Source organism: Xenopus tropicalis, chromosome 6 (genome assembly GCF_000004195.4).
Source record: "Xenopus tropicalis strain Nigerian chromosome 6, UCB_Xtro_10.0, whole genome shotgun sequence".
NCBI lineage: Eukaryota > Metazoa > Chordata > Amphibia > Anura > Pipidae > Xenopus > Xenopus tropicalis.
The window spans coordinates 153,271,662-153,290,756 of record NC_030682.2 but is presented as its reverse complement, the minus strand read 5'-3'; the positions used below and the strand labels follow the sequence as shown (position 1 = coordinate 153,290,756).

Here is a 19,095-nt window from a genome sequence, read left to right as displayed (position 1 = left end):
GAGCGGCACGGCAGGGGGACTGGCAGAGGGGCACGGCAGGGGGACTGGCAGAGGGGCACGGCAGGGGGACTGGCAGAGTGGCACGGCAGGGGGACTGGCAGGGCGGCACGGCAGGGGGACTGGCAGAGCGGCACGGCAGGGGGACTGGCAGAGGGGCACGGCAGGGGGACTGGCAGAGGGGCACGGCAGGGGGACTGGCAGAGTGGCACGGCAGGGGGACTGGCAGAGGGGCACGGCAGGGGGACTGGCAGAGAGGCACGGCAGGGGGACTGGCAGAGCGGCACGGCAGGGGGACTGGCAGAGCGGCACGGCAGGGGGACTGGCAGAGCGGCACGGCAGGGGACTGGCAGAGGGGCACGGCAGGGGGACTGGCAGAGGGGCACGGCAGGGGGACTGGCAGAGTGGCACGGCAGGGGGACTGGCAGAGTGGCATGGCAGGGGGACTGGCAGAGTGGAACGGCAGGGACTGGCAGAGCGGCACGGCAGGGGGACTGGCAGAGGGGCACGGCAGGGGGACTGGCAGAGTGGCACGGCAGGGGGACTGGCAGAGTGGCACGGCAGGGGGACTGGCAGAGGGGCACGGCAGGGGGACTGGCAGAGGGGCACGGCAGGGGGACTGGCAGAGCGGCACGGCAGGGGGACTGGCAGAGCGGCACGGCAGGGGGACTGGCAGAGCGGCACGGCAGGGGGACTGGCAGAGTGGCACGGCAGGGGGACTGGCAGAGGGGCACGGCAGGGGGATTGGCAGAGGGGCACGGCAGGGGGACTGGCAGAGGGGCACGGCAGGGGGACTGGCAGAGTGGCATGGCAGGGGGACTGGCAGAGTGGCATGGCAGGGGGACTGGCAGAGTGGAACGGCAGGGACTGGCAGAGCGGCACGGCAGGGGGACTGGCAGAGGGGCACGGCAGGGGGACTGGCAGAGTGGCATGGCAGGGGGACTACAACTCCCGGGCAGGGGGATTGGCAGAGTGGCACGGCAGGGGGATTGGCAGAGTGGCACGGCAGGGGGACTGGCAGAGGGGCACGGCAGGGGGACTGGCAGAGTGGCACGGCAGAGGGACTGGCAGAGTGGCACGGCAGGGGGACTGGCAGAGGGGCACGGCAGGGGGACTGGCAGAGGGGCACGGCAGGGGGACTGGCAGAGTGGCACGGCAGGGGGACTGGCAGAGGGGCACGGCAGGGGGACTGGCAGAGGGGCACGGCAGGGACTGGCAGAGTGGCACGGCAGGGGGATTGGCAGAGGGGCACGGCAGAGGGATTGGCAGAGGGGCACGGCAGGGGGACTGGCAGAGGGGCACGGCAGGGGGATTGGCAGAGTGGCACAGCAGGGGGATTGGCAGAGTGGCACGGCAGGGGGACTGGCAGAGTGGCACGGCAGGGGGACTGGCAGAGGGGCACGGCAGGGGGACTGGCAGAGGGGCACGGCAGGGGAACTGGCAGAGTGGCATGGCAGGGATTGGCAGAGTGGCACGGCAGGGGGATTGGCAGAGTGGCACGGCAGGGGGATTGGCAGAGGGGCACGGCAGGGGGACTGGCAGAGGGGCACGGCAGGGAGACTGGCAGAGTGGCACGGCAGGGATTGGCAGAGTGGCACGGCAGGGGGATTGGCAGAGTGGCACGGCAGGGGGACTGGCAGAGTGGCACGGCAGGGGGATTGGCAGAGTGGCACGGCAGGGGGACTGGCAGAGTGGCACGGCAGGGGGATTGGCAGAGTGGCATGGCAGAGGGATTGGCAGAGGGGCACGGCAGGGACTGGCAGAGGGGCATGGCAGGGGGGCTGGCAGAGGGGCACGGCAGGGGGATTGGCAGAGTGGCATGGCAGGGGGATTGGCAGAGTGGCACGGCAGGGACTGACAGAGTGGCACGGCAGGGGGACTGGCAGAGGGGCACGGCAGGGGGATTGGCAGAGTGGCACGGCAGGGGGATTGGCAGAGTGGCACGGCAGGGGGATTGGCAGAGTGGCACGGCAGGGACTGGCAGAGGGGCACGGCAGGGGGACTGGCAGAGTGGCATGGCAGGGGGACTGGCAGAGTGGCATGGCAGGGGGACTGGCAGAGTGGAACGGCAGGGACTGGCAGAGCGGCACGGCAGGGGGACTGGCAGAGGGGCACGGCAGGGGGACTGGCAGAGTGGCATGGCAGGGGGACTGGCAGAGTGGCATGGCAGGGGGACTGGCAGAGTGGAACGGCAGGGACTGGCAGAGCGGCACGGCAGGGGGACTGGCAGAGGGGCACGGCAGGGGGACTGGCAGAGTGGCACGGCAGGGGGACTGGCAGAGTGGCACGGCAGGGGGACTGGCAGAGGGGCACGGCAGGGGGACTGGCAGAGGGGCACGGCAGGGGGACTGGCAGAGGGGCACGGCAGGGGGACTGGCAGAGCGGCACGGCAGGGGGACTGGCAGAGCGGCACGGCAGGGGGACTGGCAGAGCGGCACGGCAGGGGGACTGGCAGAGTGGCACGGCAGGGGGACTGGCAGAGGGGCACGGCAGGGGGAATTGGCAGAGGGGCACGGCAGGGGGACTGGCAGAGGGGCACGGCAGGGGGACTGGCAGAGTGGCATGGCAGGGGGACTGGCAGAGTGGCATGGCAGGGGGACTGGCAGAGTGGAACGGCAGGGACTGGCAGAGCGGCACGGCAGGGGGACTGGCAGAGGGGCACGGCAGGGGGACTGGCAGAGTGGCATGGCAGGGGGACTGGCAGAGTGGCATGGCAGGGGGACTACAACTCCCGGGCAGGGGGATTGGCAGAGTGGCACGGCAGGGGGATTGGCAGAGTGGCACGGCAGGGGGACTGGCAGAGGGGCACGGCAGGGGGACTGGCAGAGTGGCACGGCAGAGGGACTGGCAGAGTGGCACGGCAGGGGGACTGGCAGAGGGGCACGGCAGGGGGACTGGCAGAGGGGCACGGCAGGGGGACTGGCAGAGTGGCACGGCAGGGGGACTGGCAGAGGGGCACGGCAGGGGGACTGGCAGAGGGGCACGGCAGGGGGACTGGCAGAGGGGCACGCAAGGAACTGGCAGATTGGCACGGCAGGGGGATTGGCAGAGGGGCACGGCAGAGGGATTGGCAGAGGGGCACGGCAGGGGGACTGGCAGAGGGGCACGGCAGGGGGATTGGCAGAGTGGCACGGCAGGGGGATTGGCAGAGTGGCACGGCAGGGGGACTGGCAGAGTGGCACGGCAGGGGGACTGGCAGAGGGGCACGGCAGGGGGACTGGCAGAGGGGCACGGCAGGGGGACTGGCAGAGGGGCACGGCAGGGGGACTGGCAGAGGGGCACGGCAGGGGGACTGGCAGAGTGGCACGGCAGGGATTGGCAGAGTGGCACGGCAGGGGGATTGGCAGAGTGGCACGGCAGGGGGATTGGCAGAGGGGCACGGCAGGGGGACTGGCAGAGGGGCACGGCAAGGGAGACTGGCAGAGTGGCACGGCAGGGATTGGCAGAGTGGCACGGCAGGGGGATTGGCAGAGTGGCACGGCAGGGGGACTGGCAGAGTGGCACGGCAGGGGGATTGGCAGAGTGGCACGGCAGGGGGACTGGCAGAGTGGCACGGCAGGGGGATTGGCAGAGTGGCATGGCAGAGGGATTGGCAGAGGGGCACGGCAGGGACTGGCAGAGGGGCATGGCAGGGGGGCTGGCAGAGGGGCACGGCAGGGGGATTGGCAGAGTGGCATGGCAGGGGGATTGGCAGAGTGGCACTGCAGGGACTGACAGAGTGGCACGGCAGGGGGACTGGCAGAGGGGCACGGCAGGGGGATTGGCAGAGTGGCACGGCAGGGGGATTGGCAGAGTGGCATGGCAGAGGGATTGGCAGAGGGGCACGGCAGGGACTGGCAGAGGGGCATGGCAGGGGGGCTGGCAGAGGGGCACGGCAGGGGGATTGGCAGAGTGGCATGGCAGGGGGATTGGCAGAGTGGCACGGCAGGGACTGACAGAGTGGCACGGCAGGGGGACTGGCAGAGGGGCACGCAGGGGGATTGGCAGAGTGGCACGGCAGGGGGATTGGCAGAGTGGCACGGCAGGGGGATTGGCAGAGTGGCACGGCAGGGACTGGCAGAGTGGCACGGCAGGGGGACTGGCAGAGGGGCACGGCAGGGGGACTGGCAGAGTGGCACGGCAGGGGGATTGGCAGAGTGGCACGGCAGGGGGATTGGCAGAGTGGCACGGCAGGGGGACTGGCAGAGTGGCACGGCAGGGGGACTGGCAGAGTGGCACGGCAGAGGGACTGGCAGAGTGGCACGGCAGGGGGACTGGCAGAGGGGCACGGGCAGGGGGACTGGCAGAGGGGCACGGCAGGGGGACTGGCAGAGTGGCATGGCAGGGGACTGGCAGAGGGGCACGGCAGGGGGACTGGCAGAGGGGCACGGCAGGGGGACTGGCAGAGTGGCACGGCAGGGGGACTGGCAGAGGGGCACGGCAGGGGGACTGGCAGAGGGGCACGGCAGGGGGACTGGCAGAGGGGCACGGCAGGGGGACTGGCAGAGGGGCACGGCAGGGGGACTGGCAGAGGGGCACGGCAGGGACTGGCAGAGTGGCACGGCAGGGGGATTGGCAGAGGGGCACGGCAGAGGGATTGGCAGAGGGGCACGGCAGGGGGACTGGCAGAGGGGCACGGCAGGGGGATTGGCAGAGTGGCACGGCAGGGGGATTGGCAGAGTGGCACGGCAGGGGGACTGGCAGAGTGGCACGGCAGGGGGACTGGCAGAGGGGCACGGCAGGGGACTGGCAGAGGGGCACGGCAGGGGGACTGGCAGAGGGGCACGGCAGGGGGACCTGGCAGAGTGGCACGGCAGGGGGATTGGCAGAGTGGCACGGCAGGGGGACTGGCAGAGGGGCACGGCAGGGATTGGCAGAGTGGCACGGCAGGGGGATTGGCAGAGTGGCACGGCAGGGGGATTGGCAGAGGGGCACGGCAGGGGGACTGGCAGAGGGGCACGGCAGGGAGACTGGCAGAGTGGCACGGCAGGGATTGGCAGAGTGGCACGGCAGGGGGATTGGCAGAGTGGCACGGCAGGGGGACTGGCAGAGTGGCACGGCAGGGGGATTGGCAGAGTGGCAACGGCAGGGGGACTGGCAGAGTGGCACGGCAGGGGGATTGGCAGAGTGGCATGGAAGAGGGATTGGCAGAGGGGCACGGCAGGGACTGGCAGAGGGGCATGGCAGGGGGGCTGGCAGGGGGATTGGCAGAGTGGCATGGCAGGGGGATTGGCAGAGTGGCACGGCAGGGACTGACAGAGTGGCACGGCAGGGGGACTGGCAGAGGGGCACGGCAGGGGGATTGGCAGAGTGGCACGGCAGGGGGATTGGCAGAGTGGCACGGCAGGGGGATTGGCAGAGTGGCACGGCAGGGACTGGCAGAGTGGCACGGCAGGGGGACTGGCAGAGGGGCACGGCAGGGGGACTGGCAGAGGGGCACGGCAGGGGGACTGGCAGAGGGGCACGGCAGGGGGACTGGCAGAGTGGCACGGCAGGGACTGGCAGAGTGGCACGGCAGGGGGACTGGCAGAGGGGCACGGCAGGGGGACTGGCAGAGGGGCACGGCAGGGGGACTGGCAGAGTGGCACGGCAGGGGGACTGGCAGAGGGGCACGGCAGGGGGACTGGCAGAGGGGCACGGCAGGGGGACTGGCAGAGGGGCACGGCAGGGGACTGGCAGAGGGGCACGGCAGGGGGACTGGCAGAGGGGCACGGCAGGGGGACTGGCAGAGAGGCACGGCAGGGGGACTGGCAGAGTGGCACGGCAGGGATTGGCAGAGTGGCACGGCAGGGGGATTGGCAGAGTGGCACGGCAGGGGGATTGGCAGAGGGGCACGGCAGGGGGATTGGCAGAGGGGCACGGCAGGGGGACTGGCAGAGGGGCACGGCAGGGAGACTGGCAGAGTGGCACGGCAGGGAGACTGGCAGAGGGGCACGGCAGGGGATTGGCAGAGTGGCACGGCAGGGGGATTGGCAGAGGGGCACGGCAGGGGGATTGGCAGAGGGGCACGGCAGGGGGACTGGCAGAGCGGCACGGCAGGGGGATTGGCAGAGGGGCACGGCAGGGGGACTGGCAGAGTGGCACGGCAGGGACTGGCAGAGTGGCACGGCAGGGGGACTGGCAGAGGGGCACGGCAGGGGGACTGGCAGAGGGGCACGGCAGGGGGACTGGCAGAGTGGCACGGCAGGGGGACTGGCAGAGGGGCACGGCAGGGGGACTGGCAGAGTGGCACGGCAGGGGGACTGGCAGAGGGGCACGGCAGGGGGACTGGCAGAGGGGCACGGCAGGGGGACTGGCAGAGGGGCACGGCAGGGGGACTGGCAGAGAGGCACGGCAGGGGGACTGGCAGAGTGGCACGGCAGGGATTGGCAGAGTGGCACGGCAGGGGGATTGGCAGAGTGGCACGGCAGGGGGATTGGCAGAGGGGCACGGCAGGGGGATTGGCAGAGGGGCACGGCAGGGGGACTGGCAGAGGGGCACGGCAGGGGGACTGGCAGAGGGGCACGGCAGGGAGACTGGCAGAGGGGCACGGCAGGGGGATTGGCAGAGTGGCACGGCAGGGGGATTGGCAGAGGGGCACGGCAGGGGGATTGGCAGAGGGGCACGGCAGGGGGACTGGCAGAGGGGCACGGCAGGGGGATTGGCAGAGGGGCACGGCAGGGGGATTGGCAGAGGGGCACGGCAGGGGAGGAGCGGTTGGAGAGGTGTATGAGCCGGGCAGCAGGATTCATTATGGACTGGAGAGGGGACAGGCTTTGGAGGGGAAGGCCAATTAATAGGGAGTTACAGTAGTCCAGGCGGGATATTATAAGAGACTGAATAAGAATTTTGGCAGCATCTTGGGTGATAAATGATCGGATTTTGGAGATATTTCTTAGGTGAAAGTGACAGGATTTGATAAGTGATTGGATATGAGGGGGGAAGGACAGGGCAGAATCAGGGGGAACCCCAAGGCCTGGGAAGATGGGGGGATGGGAGAATTATTAACCAGTTGTAGTTAGTCTGAGATACTTTATTGATATGGACTGTGAAACCCAGCCAGTTTTCCTTTCCCCGCCCAGAGAGTTGTTGTACCACTGGGCATTGTGGGAGTTGTAGTTCCGTATCCCAACTCTTGTCTTACCCATATCTCAGACTTACTTATCCAGAGTCGCAGAGTTCAGAAGCAAGGCATTCTGGGACGTGTAGTTCTGCCATCCCCTGCCTGCTCTCTGTTTCCCCCCAGTAGGACTCGCTTTCCCAGCTCCCTTTGCTGTAACGCCCCCTGGGATCCTCCTCCAGCCTTGGCCCACCCTGTGATCGCTATATCCTGCTTGGCCAAGGTGCACTTGCTAAGAACTAGGAACGTACCACCCACATTCCCAGGGACCCGATACTTTGGAGCGATGCATTCTGGGAAGCGTAGTTCCGCCCTCTCTTGCCCCTTTTATGTTTCAGTCACGTACGACTCTCATTCCCAGGGTTCCGCTGCTCTGGCGTGATGCATTCTGGGATATGTAGTTTTGTCTCTGCTTTTGTGTTTTGTGTCTGTTGTCGATTGGACCCGCTTTCCCGGCATGCAGCGGTTCAGGCCGAGCTAGAGCCTGCGCCTGTCGCGTCCTGCGGGCTGGGAGCTTGTGAGTGTTGTGAGGCGGTGAGAGCGGGAGAGAGACGCCCGGGAGCGGAACTTGTGTGGGGAACCCGGAGAGGGACCCGGAGAGGAGCCCGGAGAGACTGGCGGCGGGAGGGGCGCTGTTTCGGGCTGTGGCCCCTCGGTACCAGGAAACTCCCGAGTAAGAGCGGAATCTCCTCCTAAACCTCCTCCGCCCCGAACTGCTCAGTCTCATCCCCAGTCTCACCCCCTGCTAATAATTACCCCTCTCTCCCTAAATACCCCAGCCCCCTGCTAATAATTACCCCTCTCTCCCTAAATACCCCAGCCCCCTGCTAATAATTACCCCTCTCTCCCTAAATACCCCAGCCCCCTGCTAATAATTACCCCTCTCTCCCTAAATACCCCAGCCCCCTGCTAATAATTACCCCTCTCTCCCTAAATACCCCAGCCCCCTGCTAATAATTACCCCTCTCTCCCTAAATACCCCAGCCCCCTGCTAATAATTACCCCTCTCTCCCTAAAATACCCCAGCCCCCTGCTAATAATTACCCCTCTCTCCCTAAATACCCCAGCCCCCTGCTAATAATTACCCCTCTCTCCCTAAATACCCCAGCCCCCTGCTAATAATTACCCCTCTCTCCCTAAATACCCCAGCCCCCTGCTAAATAATTACCCCTCTCTCCCTAAATACCCCAGCCCCCTGCTAATAATTACCCCTCTCTCCCTAAATACCCCAGCCCCCTGCTAATAATTACCCCTCTCTCCCTAAATACCCAGCCCCCTGCTAATAATTACCCCTCTCTCCCTAAATACCCCAGCCCCCTGCTAATAATTACCCTCTCTCCCTAAATACCCCAGCCCCCTGCTAATAATTACCCTCTCTCCCTAAATACCCCAGCCCCCTGCTAATAATTACCCCTCTCTCCCTAAATACCCAGCCCCCTGCTAATAATTACCCCTCTCTCCCTAAATACCCCAGCCCCCTGCTAATAATTACCCCTCTCTCCCTAAATACCCCAGCCCCCTGCTAATAATTACCCCTCTCTCCCTAAATACCCAGCCCCCTGCTAATAATTACCCCTCTCTCCCTAAATACCCAGCCCCCTGCTAATAATTACCCCTCTCTCCCTAAATACCCAGCCCCCTGCTAATAATTACCCCTCTCTCCCTAAATACCCCAGCCCCCTGCTAATAATTACCCCTCTCTCCCTAAATACCCCAGCCCCCTGCTAATAATTACCCCTCTCTCCCTAAATACCCCAGCCCCCTGCTAATAATTACCCCTCTCTCCCTAAATACCCCAGCCCCTGCTAATAATTACCCCTCTCTCCCTAAATACCCAGCCCCCTGCTAATAATTACCCTCTCTCCCTAAATACCCCAGTCCCTGCTAATAATTACCCCTCTCTCCCTAAATACCCCAGCCCCCTGCTAATAATTACCCCTCTCTCCCTAAATACCCCAGCCCCCTGCTAATAATTACCCCTCTCTCCCTAAATACCCCAGCCCCCTGCTAATAATTACCCCTCTCTCCCTAAATACCCAGCCCCCTGCTAATAATTACCCCTCTCTCCCTAAATACCCCAGCCCCCTGCTAATAATTACCCTCTCTCCCTAAATACCCCAGCCCCCTGCTAATAATTACCCCTCTCTCCCTAAATACCCCAGCCCCCTGCTAATAATTACCCCTCTCTCCCTAAATACCCCAGCCCCCTGCTAATAATTACCCCTCTCTCCCTAAATACCCCAGCCCCCTGCTAATAATTACCCCTCTCTCCCTAAATACCCCAGCCCCCTGCCTAATAATTACCCCTCTCTCCCTAAATACCCCAGCCCCCTGCTAATAATTACCCCTCTCTCCCTAAATACCCCAGCCCCCTGCTAATAATTACCCCTCTCTCCCTAAATACCCCAGCCCCCTGCTAATAATTACCCCTCTCTCCCTAAATACCCCAGCCCCCTGCTAATAATTACCCCTCTCTCCCTAAATACCCCAGCCCCCTGCTAATAATTACCCCTCTCTCCCTAAATACCCCAGCCCCTGCTAATAATTACCCTCTCTCCCTAAATACCCCAGCCCCCTGCTAATAATTACCCCTCTCTCCCTAAATACCCCAGCCCCCTGCTAATAATTACCCCTCTCCCTAAATACCCCAGCCCCTGCTAATAATTACCCCTCCTCCCTAAATACCCAGCCCCCTGCTAATAATTACCCCTCTCTCCCTAAATACCCCAGCCCCCTGCTAATAATTACCCCTCTCTCCCCTAAATACCCCAGCCCCTGCTAATAATTACCCCTCTCTCCCTAAATACCCCAGCCCCCTGCTAATAATTACCCCTCTCTCCCTAAATACCCAGCCCCCTGCTAATAATTACCCCTCTCTCCTTAAATACCCCAGCCCCCTGCTAATAATTACCCCTCTCTCCCTAAATACCCCAGCCCCCTGCTAATAATTACCCCTCTCTCCCTAAATACCCCAGCCCTCTGCTAATAATTACCCCTCTTTTCCTAAATGCCCCTCTCACTTCCTAAATACCCCAGCCCCAGGTAGTCCCCTCACTCTTTTCCTAAATACCCCTCTTTTCCTAAATACCCCAGCCCCAGATATTTCCCACAATCAGTTCCTAAAATAAAGAATGATTGGGGAACATTATATAAAATACTTACAATAAAAGCTTTAGTTCCCAGTTGTCGCTCTGAGCTGCAACCAAATAAAGTTGTAGAAATCCAAAAAATAGGAAAAAAGCTTCAGCAGGTTTGGTGCAAAACATTTATTGTGGGGAGGGGTAACCGCTACTAACCGCTACTAACTGCTACTAACTGCTACTAACTGCTACTAACTGCTACTAACTGCTACTAACTGCTACTAACTGCTACTAACTGCTACTAACTGCTACTAACTGCTACTAACCGCTACTAACCGCTACTAACCGCTACTAACCGCTACTAACTGCTACTAACTGCTACTAACCGCTACTAACCGCTACTAACTGCTACTCCCCACAATAAATGTTTTGCAGTAAACCTGCTGAAGCTTCTTTCCTATTTTTTGGATTTCTACAATCAGTTCATAAATACCCCTCTTTTCCTAAATACCCCAGCCCCAGATATTTCCCACACTTAGTTCCTAAATACCCCTCTCACTTTCTAAATACCCCAGCCCCAGGTATTTCTCACAGAATGTGAGAGGGGTATTTAGGAACTGATTGTGGGAAATATCTCTGGCTGGGGTATTTAGGAAGTGAGAGGGGTATTTAGGAACTGATTGTGGGAAATATCTCTGGCTGGGGTATTTAGGAAGTGAGAGGGGTATTTAGGAACTGATTGTGGGAAATATCTCTGGCTGGGGTATTTAGAAAGTGAAGGGGGTATTTAGGAACTGATTGTGGGAAATATCTCTGGCTGGGGTATTTAGAAAGTAAAAGGGGTATTTAGGAACTGATTGTGGGAAATATCTGGGGCTGGGGTATTTAGAAAGTGAAGGGGGTATTTAGGAACTAAGTGTGGGAAATATCTGGGGCTGGGGTATTTAGAAAGTGAAGGGGGTATTTAGGAACTGATTGTGGGAAATATCTGGGGCTGGGGTATTTAGAAAGTAAAAGGGGTATTTAGGAACTGATTGTGGGAAATATCTCTGGCTGGGGTATTTAGAAAGTGAAGGGGGTATTTAGGAACTAAGTGTGGGAAATATCTGGGGCTGGGGTATTTAGAAAGTGAAGGGGGTATTTAGGAACTGATTGTGGGAAATATCTGGGGCTGGGGTATTTAGAAAGTGAAGGGGGTATTTAGGAACTGATTGTGGGAAATATCTGGGGCTGGGGTATTTAGAAAGTAAAAGGGGTATTTAGGAACTGATTGTGGGAAATATCTCTGGCTGGGGTATTTAGAAAGTGAAGGGGGTATTTAGGAACTGATTGTGGGAAATATCTCTGGCTGGGGTATTTAGAAAGTAAAAGGGGTATTTAGGAACTGATTGTGGGAAATATCTCTGGCTGGGGTATTTAGAAAGTGAAGGGGGTATTTAGGAACTAAGTGTGGGAAATATCTGGGGCTGGGGTATTTAGAAAGTGAAGGGGGTATTTAGGAACTGATTGTGGGAAATATCTGGGGCTGGGGTATTTAGAAAGTAAAAGGGGTATTTAGGAACTGATTGTGGGAAATATCTCTGGCTGGGGTATTTAGAAAGTGAAGGGGGTATTTAGGAACTAAGTGTGGGAAATATCTGGGGCTGGGGTATTTAGTTTCTAAATACCCCAGCCCCAGCACTAACCCTACCATCTCTCTTTCTAACCTGTAACCCCCCCCCCTCCCCCCCGTTCCTATGTGCCCCCAGTCCATCATTCTGTGGCAATGCCCTGATACCCCTGTAACTGCCCCTGTGTAACAGCCTTGGGCTCCCCCATCAATCTGCCTCTGCCCCTCCCATGTAACACTTGCTAATTGCCCCGTGCAGTGGCCCAGTTAACGTGTTTGCCCTCCTGCCCCACAGTTGCCCCCGCCATGCTGAAGTGCATCCCCCTGTGGCGCTGCAATCGCCATGTGGAGTCGGTGGATAAGCGCCATTGCTCGCTGCAGGCGGTGCCCGAGGAGATTTATCGCTACAGTCGCAGCCTGGAGGAGCTGCTATTGGATGCCAACCAGCTGCGTGAGCTGCCCAAGGTGAGACTGGCGCTGCTGGGGGGGGGGGGGTGCCATGTTCTTATGCCCAGCTCTGTGCCAGGGCAATGGGCACTACCAACAGCTCAGAGTTTTTACCCTCAGGCCCTTTACTGGCCTTGGGCCTTACCCTGCTGAGACTCTCTCTGAACTATTTGCCATGGCAAGTTGCTATGCTCACTGCTCTTGGCAACCAGCTAAGTCTTTGCATGGCAAGTTGAAGCATTGGCCGGCAGAGGCCCCTGTGTAGGAACAGCAGTGCTGGGAGTTGCATGTAGCAACGGCTGCCCTAGCAACAGGATGGCATTGCTGCCAGGCTTGATATAACTATGGGATAGCTGTGCCATGTGGGGTACATTTCCTTAGCTGGATGCCCGGGTATGGGGACAGAAGTGCCACCCTGTGAGTGATACCTGTGCCCGAGGAGCCACTTCAGTGTTTGTGTTGGGCCCGTGGGTAGGTGGCAACGTGGGTAGGCTGGGCCCGTGGGTCGGTGGGTAGGTTGGGCCCGTGGGTAGGTGGCAACGTGGGTAGGCTGGGCCCGTGGGTCGGTGGATAGGCTGGGCCCGTGGGTAGGTTGGTTGGGCCCGTCGGTCGGTGGGTAGGTTGGTTGGGCCCGTCGGTCGGTGGGTAGGTTGGGCCCGTCGGTCGGTGGGTAGGTTGGTTGGGCCCGTCGGTCGTGGGTAGGTTGGTTGGGCCCGTCGGTCGGTGGGTAGGTTGGGCCCGTCGGTCGGTGGGTAGGTTGGTTGGGCCCGTCGGTCGGTGGGTAGGTTGGTTGGGCCCGTCGGTCGGTCGGTAGGTTGGTTGGTTGGGCCCGTCGGTCGGTCGGTGGGTAGGTTGGTTGGGCCCGTCTGTCGGTCGGTGGGTAGGTTGGTTGGGCCCGTCGGTGGGTAGGTTGGTTGGGCCCGTCGGTGGGTAGGTTGGTTGGGCCCGTCGGTCGGTCGGTGGGTAGGTTGGTTGGGCCCGTCGGTGGGTAGGTTGGTTGGGCCCGTCGGTGGGTAGGTTGGTTGGGGCCGTCGGTCGGTCGGTGGGTAGGTTGGTTGGGCCCGTCGGTCGGTCGGTGGGTAGGTTGGTTGGGCCCGTCGGTCGGTGGGTAGGTTGGTTGGGCCCGTCGGTGGGTAGGTTGGTTGGGCCCGTCGGTCGTCGGTGGGTAGGTTGGTTGGGCCCGTCGGTCGGTGGGTAGGTTGGTTGGGCCCGTCGGTCGGTCGGTGGGTAGGTTGGTTGGGCCCGTCGGTCGGTGGGTAGGTTGGTTGGGCCCGTCGGTCGGTGGGTAGGTTGGTTGGGCCCGTCGGTCGGTCGGTGGGTAGGTTGGTTGGGCCCGTCGGTCGGTCGGTGGTAGGTTGGTTGGGCCCGTCGGTCGGTCGGTGGGTAGGTTGGTTGGGCCCGTCGGTCGGTCGGTGGGTAGGTTGGTTGGGCCCGTCGGTCGGTCGGTGGGTAGGTTGGTTGGGCCCGTCGGTGGGTAGGTTGGTTGGGCCCGTCGGTCGGTAGGTTGGTTGGGCCCGTCGGTCGGTAGGTTGGTTGGGCCCGTCGGTGGGTAGGTTGGTTGGGCCCGTCGGTCGGTGGGTAGGTTGGTTGGGCCCGTCGGTCGGTAGGTTGGTTGGGCCCGTCGGTCGGTCGGTGGGTAGGTTGGTTGGGCCCGTCGGTCGGTAGGTTGGTTGGGCCCGTCGGTCGGTCGGTGGGTAGGTTGGTTGGGCCCGTCGGTCGGTCGGTGGGTAGGTTGGTTGGGCCCGTCGGTCGGTCGGTCGGTGGGTAGGTTGGTTGGGCCCGTCGGTCGGTCGGTGGGTAGGTTGGTTGGGCCCGTCGGTCGGTCGGTGGGTAGGTTGGTTGGGCCCGTCGGTCGGTCGGTGGGTAGGTTGGTTGGGCCCGTCGGTCGGTGGGTAGGTTGGTTGGGCCCGTCGGTCGGTGGGTAGGTTGGTTGGGCCCGTCGGTCGGTGGGTAGGTTGGGCCCGTCGGTCGGTGGGTAGGTTGGGCCCGGCCTCTGGGAAGCGGTGGGTGGAAGTTGCCCCGGCGCGGGGAGCGGTGGGTGCAGTTTCTGGGCGGTGGGTAGGGGCCCCCCAGGCTGGCAGTTTGGGAGATCCGCCTGCTAATTACCTGCTCCCATTCCGGCAGCTTTCCCCATTAACCCTTCGTTTTAAACAATCCGGCTCTTTGGCACTTCGCTGTTCCTTTGGGGGGGGGGGGGTCACATGGGAGCCGGACTCACTAATTACCCCTCCCCCTACTGCTGGAATCCGCCTGTCTGTGTGGGACAGTAGAGTGTTAGCCCCTGTGGCCTAGTCACAATGTCCCATTTCTTGCTGCTGTGCCCCCCCCATATTGTATCATCTCTGTTATTGCACCCCTGCTAATAGGCAGCACTACATACTCTGCGTTCCCATTATAGATTGTAAGCTCTGCGGGGCAGATCTCTGTTGTGCTTGTTGCTTAATAAGCCCCGCCCCCGTACAGAGGCTGCTGGGAGTTACAGTTGGATATAGCACTTGCTGCTCTTGCCTGGGGGTGGCCGTTTGGTGTAGATTCAGAAGTTCAGAATAGGATTGTGGGAGTTGTAGTCCAACATGGCTGAGGTTCTAGTAATAATAGTAGTTGGTACCAGTAGCGGCTGCCGGGGGTCCGTGTGTATAGAGTGCAGCCCGCGCTCCGCTCACCATTATTCTCATGCTGTTTATCATATGAATGAGCCCCCCCAGCCCCCCCCCGTGTCTGTATTGTGGGACCCTCATTGTCCAATAAAAGGGCAGCCCCCCCCGCAGAAGAAAGTTTCCTGAGATGTAAGGAATCCCCTATGTATTATTCATCTCTACACCCCCCCCCCCCCCCCACAGCTGAGCAAGTGGGGGTTTATCCTTGGTGGCCCCCCCAGGCCCCCCCTTTGAATGGGGCACCTGTGTGGGGCCGGAGGGCAGGTAGTAGGGGCCCCCTAGCTGTTTGTACAATCACTTTACTCCCGGCGCCCCCCCCAGGGGAAAGGGAAATGCTGGACCCACCGGCCCCTTTGTTCAGAGATTACTGGGCCCAGTCGGGGGGCGGGACTGCAGCACAGTGAGTGCTCTACTCTCATTGGTCCCTCATAATCCCTGTGAGGGTTTGCTTTGCCTTTATCAGTGCTGTGCCCCCCATCTCTGTCGTTATGTGCCCCTAGTGACACCCCTGGGGGGGAGCAGCGACAAGGGCCCATAGTGTGGGGGTAAGAGTTTAAATTGGGGCGCAGTTCTAGCACTATTGGGGGCACCCTGTCTCTGGCATGGGGGGCAGTTCTAGCACTATTGGGGGCACCCTGTCTCTGGCATGGGGGGCAGTTCTAGCACTATGGGGGGCACCCTGTCTCTGGCATGGGGGGCAGTTCTAGCACTATGGGGGCACCCTGTCTCTGGCATGGGGGGCAGTTCTACACTATGGGGGCACCCTGTCTCTGGCATGGGGGGCAGTTCTAGCACTATGGGGGCACCCTGTCTCTGGCATGGGGGCAGTTCTAGCACTATGGGGGCACCCTGTCTCTGGCATGGGGGGCAGTTCTAGCACTATGGGGGCACCCTGTCTCTGGCATGGGGGCAGTTCTACACTATGGGGGCACCCTGTCTCTGGCATGGGGGGCAGTTCTACACTATGGGGGCACCCTGTCTCTGGCATGGGGGGCAGTTCTACACTATGGGGGCACCCTGTCTCTGGCATGGGGGGCAGTTCTACACTATGGGGGGCACCCTGTCTCTGGCATGGGGGGCAGTTCTAGCACTATGGGGGCACCCTGTCTCTGGCATGGAGGGCAGTTCTAGCACTATGGGGGCACCCTGTCTCTGGCATGGGGGGCAGTTCTAGCACTATGGGGGCACCCTGTCTCTGGCATGGGGGGCAGTTCTAGCACTATGGGGGCACCCTGTCTCTGGCATGGGGGGCAGTTCTAGCACTATGGGGGCACCCTGTCTCTGGGATGGGGGGGCAGTTCTAGCACTATGGGGGGCACCCTGTCCTGTCTGGGATGGGGGGCAGTTCTAGCACTATGGGGGGCACCCTGTCCTGTCTGGGATGGGGGGCAGTTCTAGCACTATGGGGGGCACCCTGTCCTGTCTGGGATGGGGGGCAGTTCTAGCACTATGGGGGGCACCCTGTCTCTGGGATGGGGGGGCAGTTCTAGCACTATGGGGGGCACCCTGTCCTGTCTGGGATGGGGGGCAGTTCTAGCACTATGGGGGGCACCCTGTCCTGTCTGGGATGGGGGGCAGTTCTAGCACTATTGGGGGCACCCTGTCTCTGGGATGGGGGGCAGTTCTAGCACTATTGGGGGCACCCTGTCTCTGGGATGGGGGGCAGTTCTAGCACTATTGGGGGCACCCTGTCTCTGGGATGGGGGGCAGTTCTAGCACTATGGGGGGCACCCTGTCCTGTCTGGGATGGGGGGCAGTTCTAGCACTATGGGGGGCACCCTGTCCTGTCTGGGATGGGGGGCAGTTCTAGCACTATGGGGGGCACCCTGTCCTGTCTGGGATGGGGGGCAGTTCTAGCACTATTGGGGGCACCCTGTCTCTGGGATGGGGGGGCAGTTCTAGCACTATGGGGGGCACCCTGTCCTGTCTGGGATGGGGGGCAGTTCTAGCACTATGGGGGGCACCCTGTCCTGTCTGGGATGGGGGGCAGTTCTAGCACTATTGGGGGCACCCTGTCTCTGGGATGGGGGGCAGTTCTAGCACTATTGGGGGCACCCTGTCTCTGGGATGGGGGGCAGTTCTAGCACTATGGGGGCACCCTGTCTCTGGCATGGGGGGCAGTTCTAGCACTATTGGGGGCACCCTGTCTCTGGGATGGGGGGCAGTTCTAGCACTATGGGGGCACCCTGTCTCTGGGATGGGAGGCAGTTCTAGCACTATGGGGGCACCCTGTCTCTGGCATGGAGGGCAGTTCTAGCACTATGGGGGCACCCTGTCTCTGGCATGGGGGGCAGTTCTAGCACTATGGGGGCACCCTGTCTCTGGCATGGGGGGCAGTTCTAGCACTATGGGGGCACCCTGTCTCTGGCATGGGGGGCAGTTCTAGCACTATGGGGGCACCCTGTCTCTGGGATGGGGGGGCAGTTCTAGCACTATGGGGGGCACCCTGTCCTGTCTGGGATGGGGGGCAGTTCTAGCACTATGGGGGGCACCCTGTCCTGTCTGGGATGGGGGGCAGTTCTAGCACTATGGGGGGCACCCTGTCCTGTCTGGGATGGGGGGCAGTTCTAGCACTATGGGGGGCACCCTGTCTCTGGGATGGGGGGGCAGTTCTAGCACTATGGGGGGCACCCTGTCCTGTCTGGGATGGGGGGCAGTTCTAGCACTATGGGGGGCACCCTGTCCTGTCTGGGATGGGGGGCAGTTCTAGCACTATTGGGGGCACCCTGTCTCTGGGATGGGGGGCAGTTCTAGCACTATTGGGGGCACCCTGTCTCTGGGATGGGGGGCAGTTCTAGCACTATTGGGGGCACCCTGTCTCTGGGATGGGGGGCAGTTCTAGCACTATGGGGGGCACCCTGTCCTGTCTGGGATGGGGGGCAGTTCTAGCACTATGGGGGGCACCCTGTCCTGTCTGGGATGGGGGGCAGTTCTAGCACTATGGGGGGCACCCTGTCTCTGGGATGGGGGGGCAGTTCTAGCACTATGGGGGGCACCCTGTCCTGTCTGGGATGGGGGGCAGTTCTAGCACTATGGGGGGCACCCTGTCCTGTCTGGGATGGGGGGCAGTTCTAGCACTATTGGGGGCACCCTGTCTCTGGGATGGGGGGCAGTTCTAGCACTATTGGGGGCACCCTGTCTCTGGGATGGGGGGCAGTTCTAGCACTATGGGGGCACCCTGTCTCTGGCATGGGGGGGCAGTTCTAGCACTATGGGGGCACCCTGTCTCTGGGATGGGGGGCAGTTCTAGCAATATGGGGGCACCCTGTCTCTGGCATGGGGGGCAGTTCTAGCACTATGGGGGCACCCTGTCTCTGGCATGGGGCCAGTTCTAGCACTATTGGGGGCACCCTGTCTCTGGCATGGGGGGCAGTTCTAGCACTATTGGGGGCACCCTGTCTCTGGTATGGGGGCAGTTCTAGCACTATTGGGGGCACCCTGTCTCTGGCATGGGGGGCAGTTCTAGCACTATGGGGGGCACCCTGTCTCTGGGATGGGGGGGCAGTTCTAGCACTATGGGGGGCACCCTGTCCTGTCTGGGATGGGGGGCAGTTCTAGCACTATGGGGGGCACCCTGTCCTGTCTGGGATGGGGGGCAGTTCTAGCACTATGGGGGGCACCCTGTCCTGTCTGGGATGGGGGGCAGTTCTAGCACTATTGGGGGCACCCTGTCTCTGGGATGGGGGGCAGTTCTAGCACTATGGGGGGCACCCTGTCTCTGGGATGGGGGGCAGTTCTAGCACTATTGGGGGCACCCTGTCTCTGGGATGGGGGGCAGTTCTAGCACTATTGGGGGCACCCTGTCTCTGGGATGGGGGGCAGTTCTAGCACTATTGGGGGCACCCTGTCTCTGGGATGGGGGGCAGTTCTAGCACTATTGGGGGCACCCTGTCTCTGGGAAGGGGGGCAGTTCTAGCACTATGGGGGGCACCCTGTCTCTGGGATGGGGGAGGTACAAGCACATTACTGCCTGGGAATGGAATGGTTAAAGTGTGGGTTTCCTATCGATTCCCTGTGGAATTACCAGGGACAGACCTTTCCTGGGGGGGGGGGGGGGAATTCCTTGGGGCAAGTCTGGAGGAGCCGGAGAGAGAGGAATCCCCCCCCCCCCAGTGAGGAATGTGAGGGACGTGTGTGGGGCAGCAAGGGTTACAGGGGGGCAGTGAGCTGGGCGCAGCCTACTGGCATTGGGCTGATCCCTTGCATTGCAGCATGCCAACCCTGAGG

The 19,095-nt window shown here is 61.9% G+C and overlaps 1 protein-coding gene across 19 annotated transcripts in view; it reads left to right on the top strand.

Annotated features, from left to right (window-relative positions):
• Nucleotides 1–7,361: 7,361 nt before the first annotated feature.
• Nucleotides 7,362–19,095, top strand: part of scrib (scribbled planar cell polarity protein) — a 76,280-nt gene continuing 64,546 nt past the window's right edge. For 6 of the 19 annotated variants that reach the window (XM_031903593.1, XM_031903603.1, XM_031903597.1 and 3 more), the window contains exons 1-2: nucleotides 7,364–7,748; nucleotides 12,060–12,229. In XM_031903593.1, the coding sequence (XP_031759453.1) occupies nucleotides 7,457–7,748; nucleotides 12,060–12,229 (462 nt within the window). In that variant the 5' untranslated portion in view covers nucleotides 7,364–7,456. Of the gene's footprint in view, nucleotides 7,749–12,059; nucleotides 12,230–19,095 lie in introns of all 19 variants that reach the window. The other 13 variants (XM_031903598.1, XM_031903602.1, XM_031903596.1 and 10 more) reach the window with 7 other exon arrangements.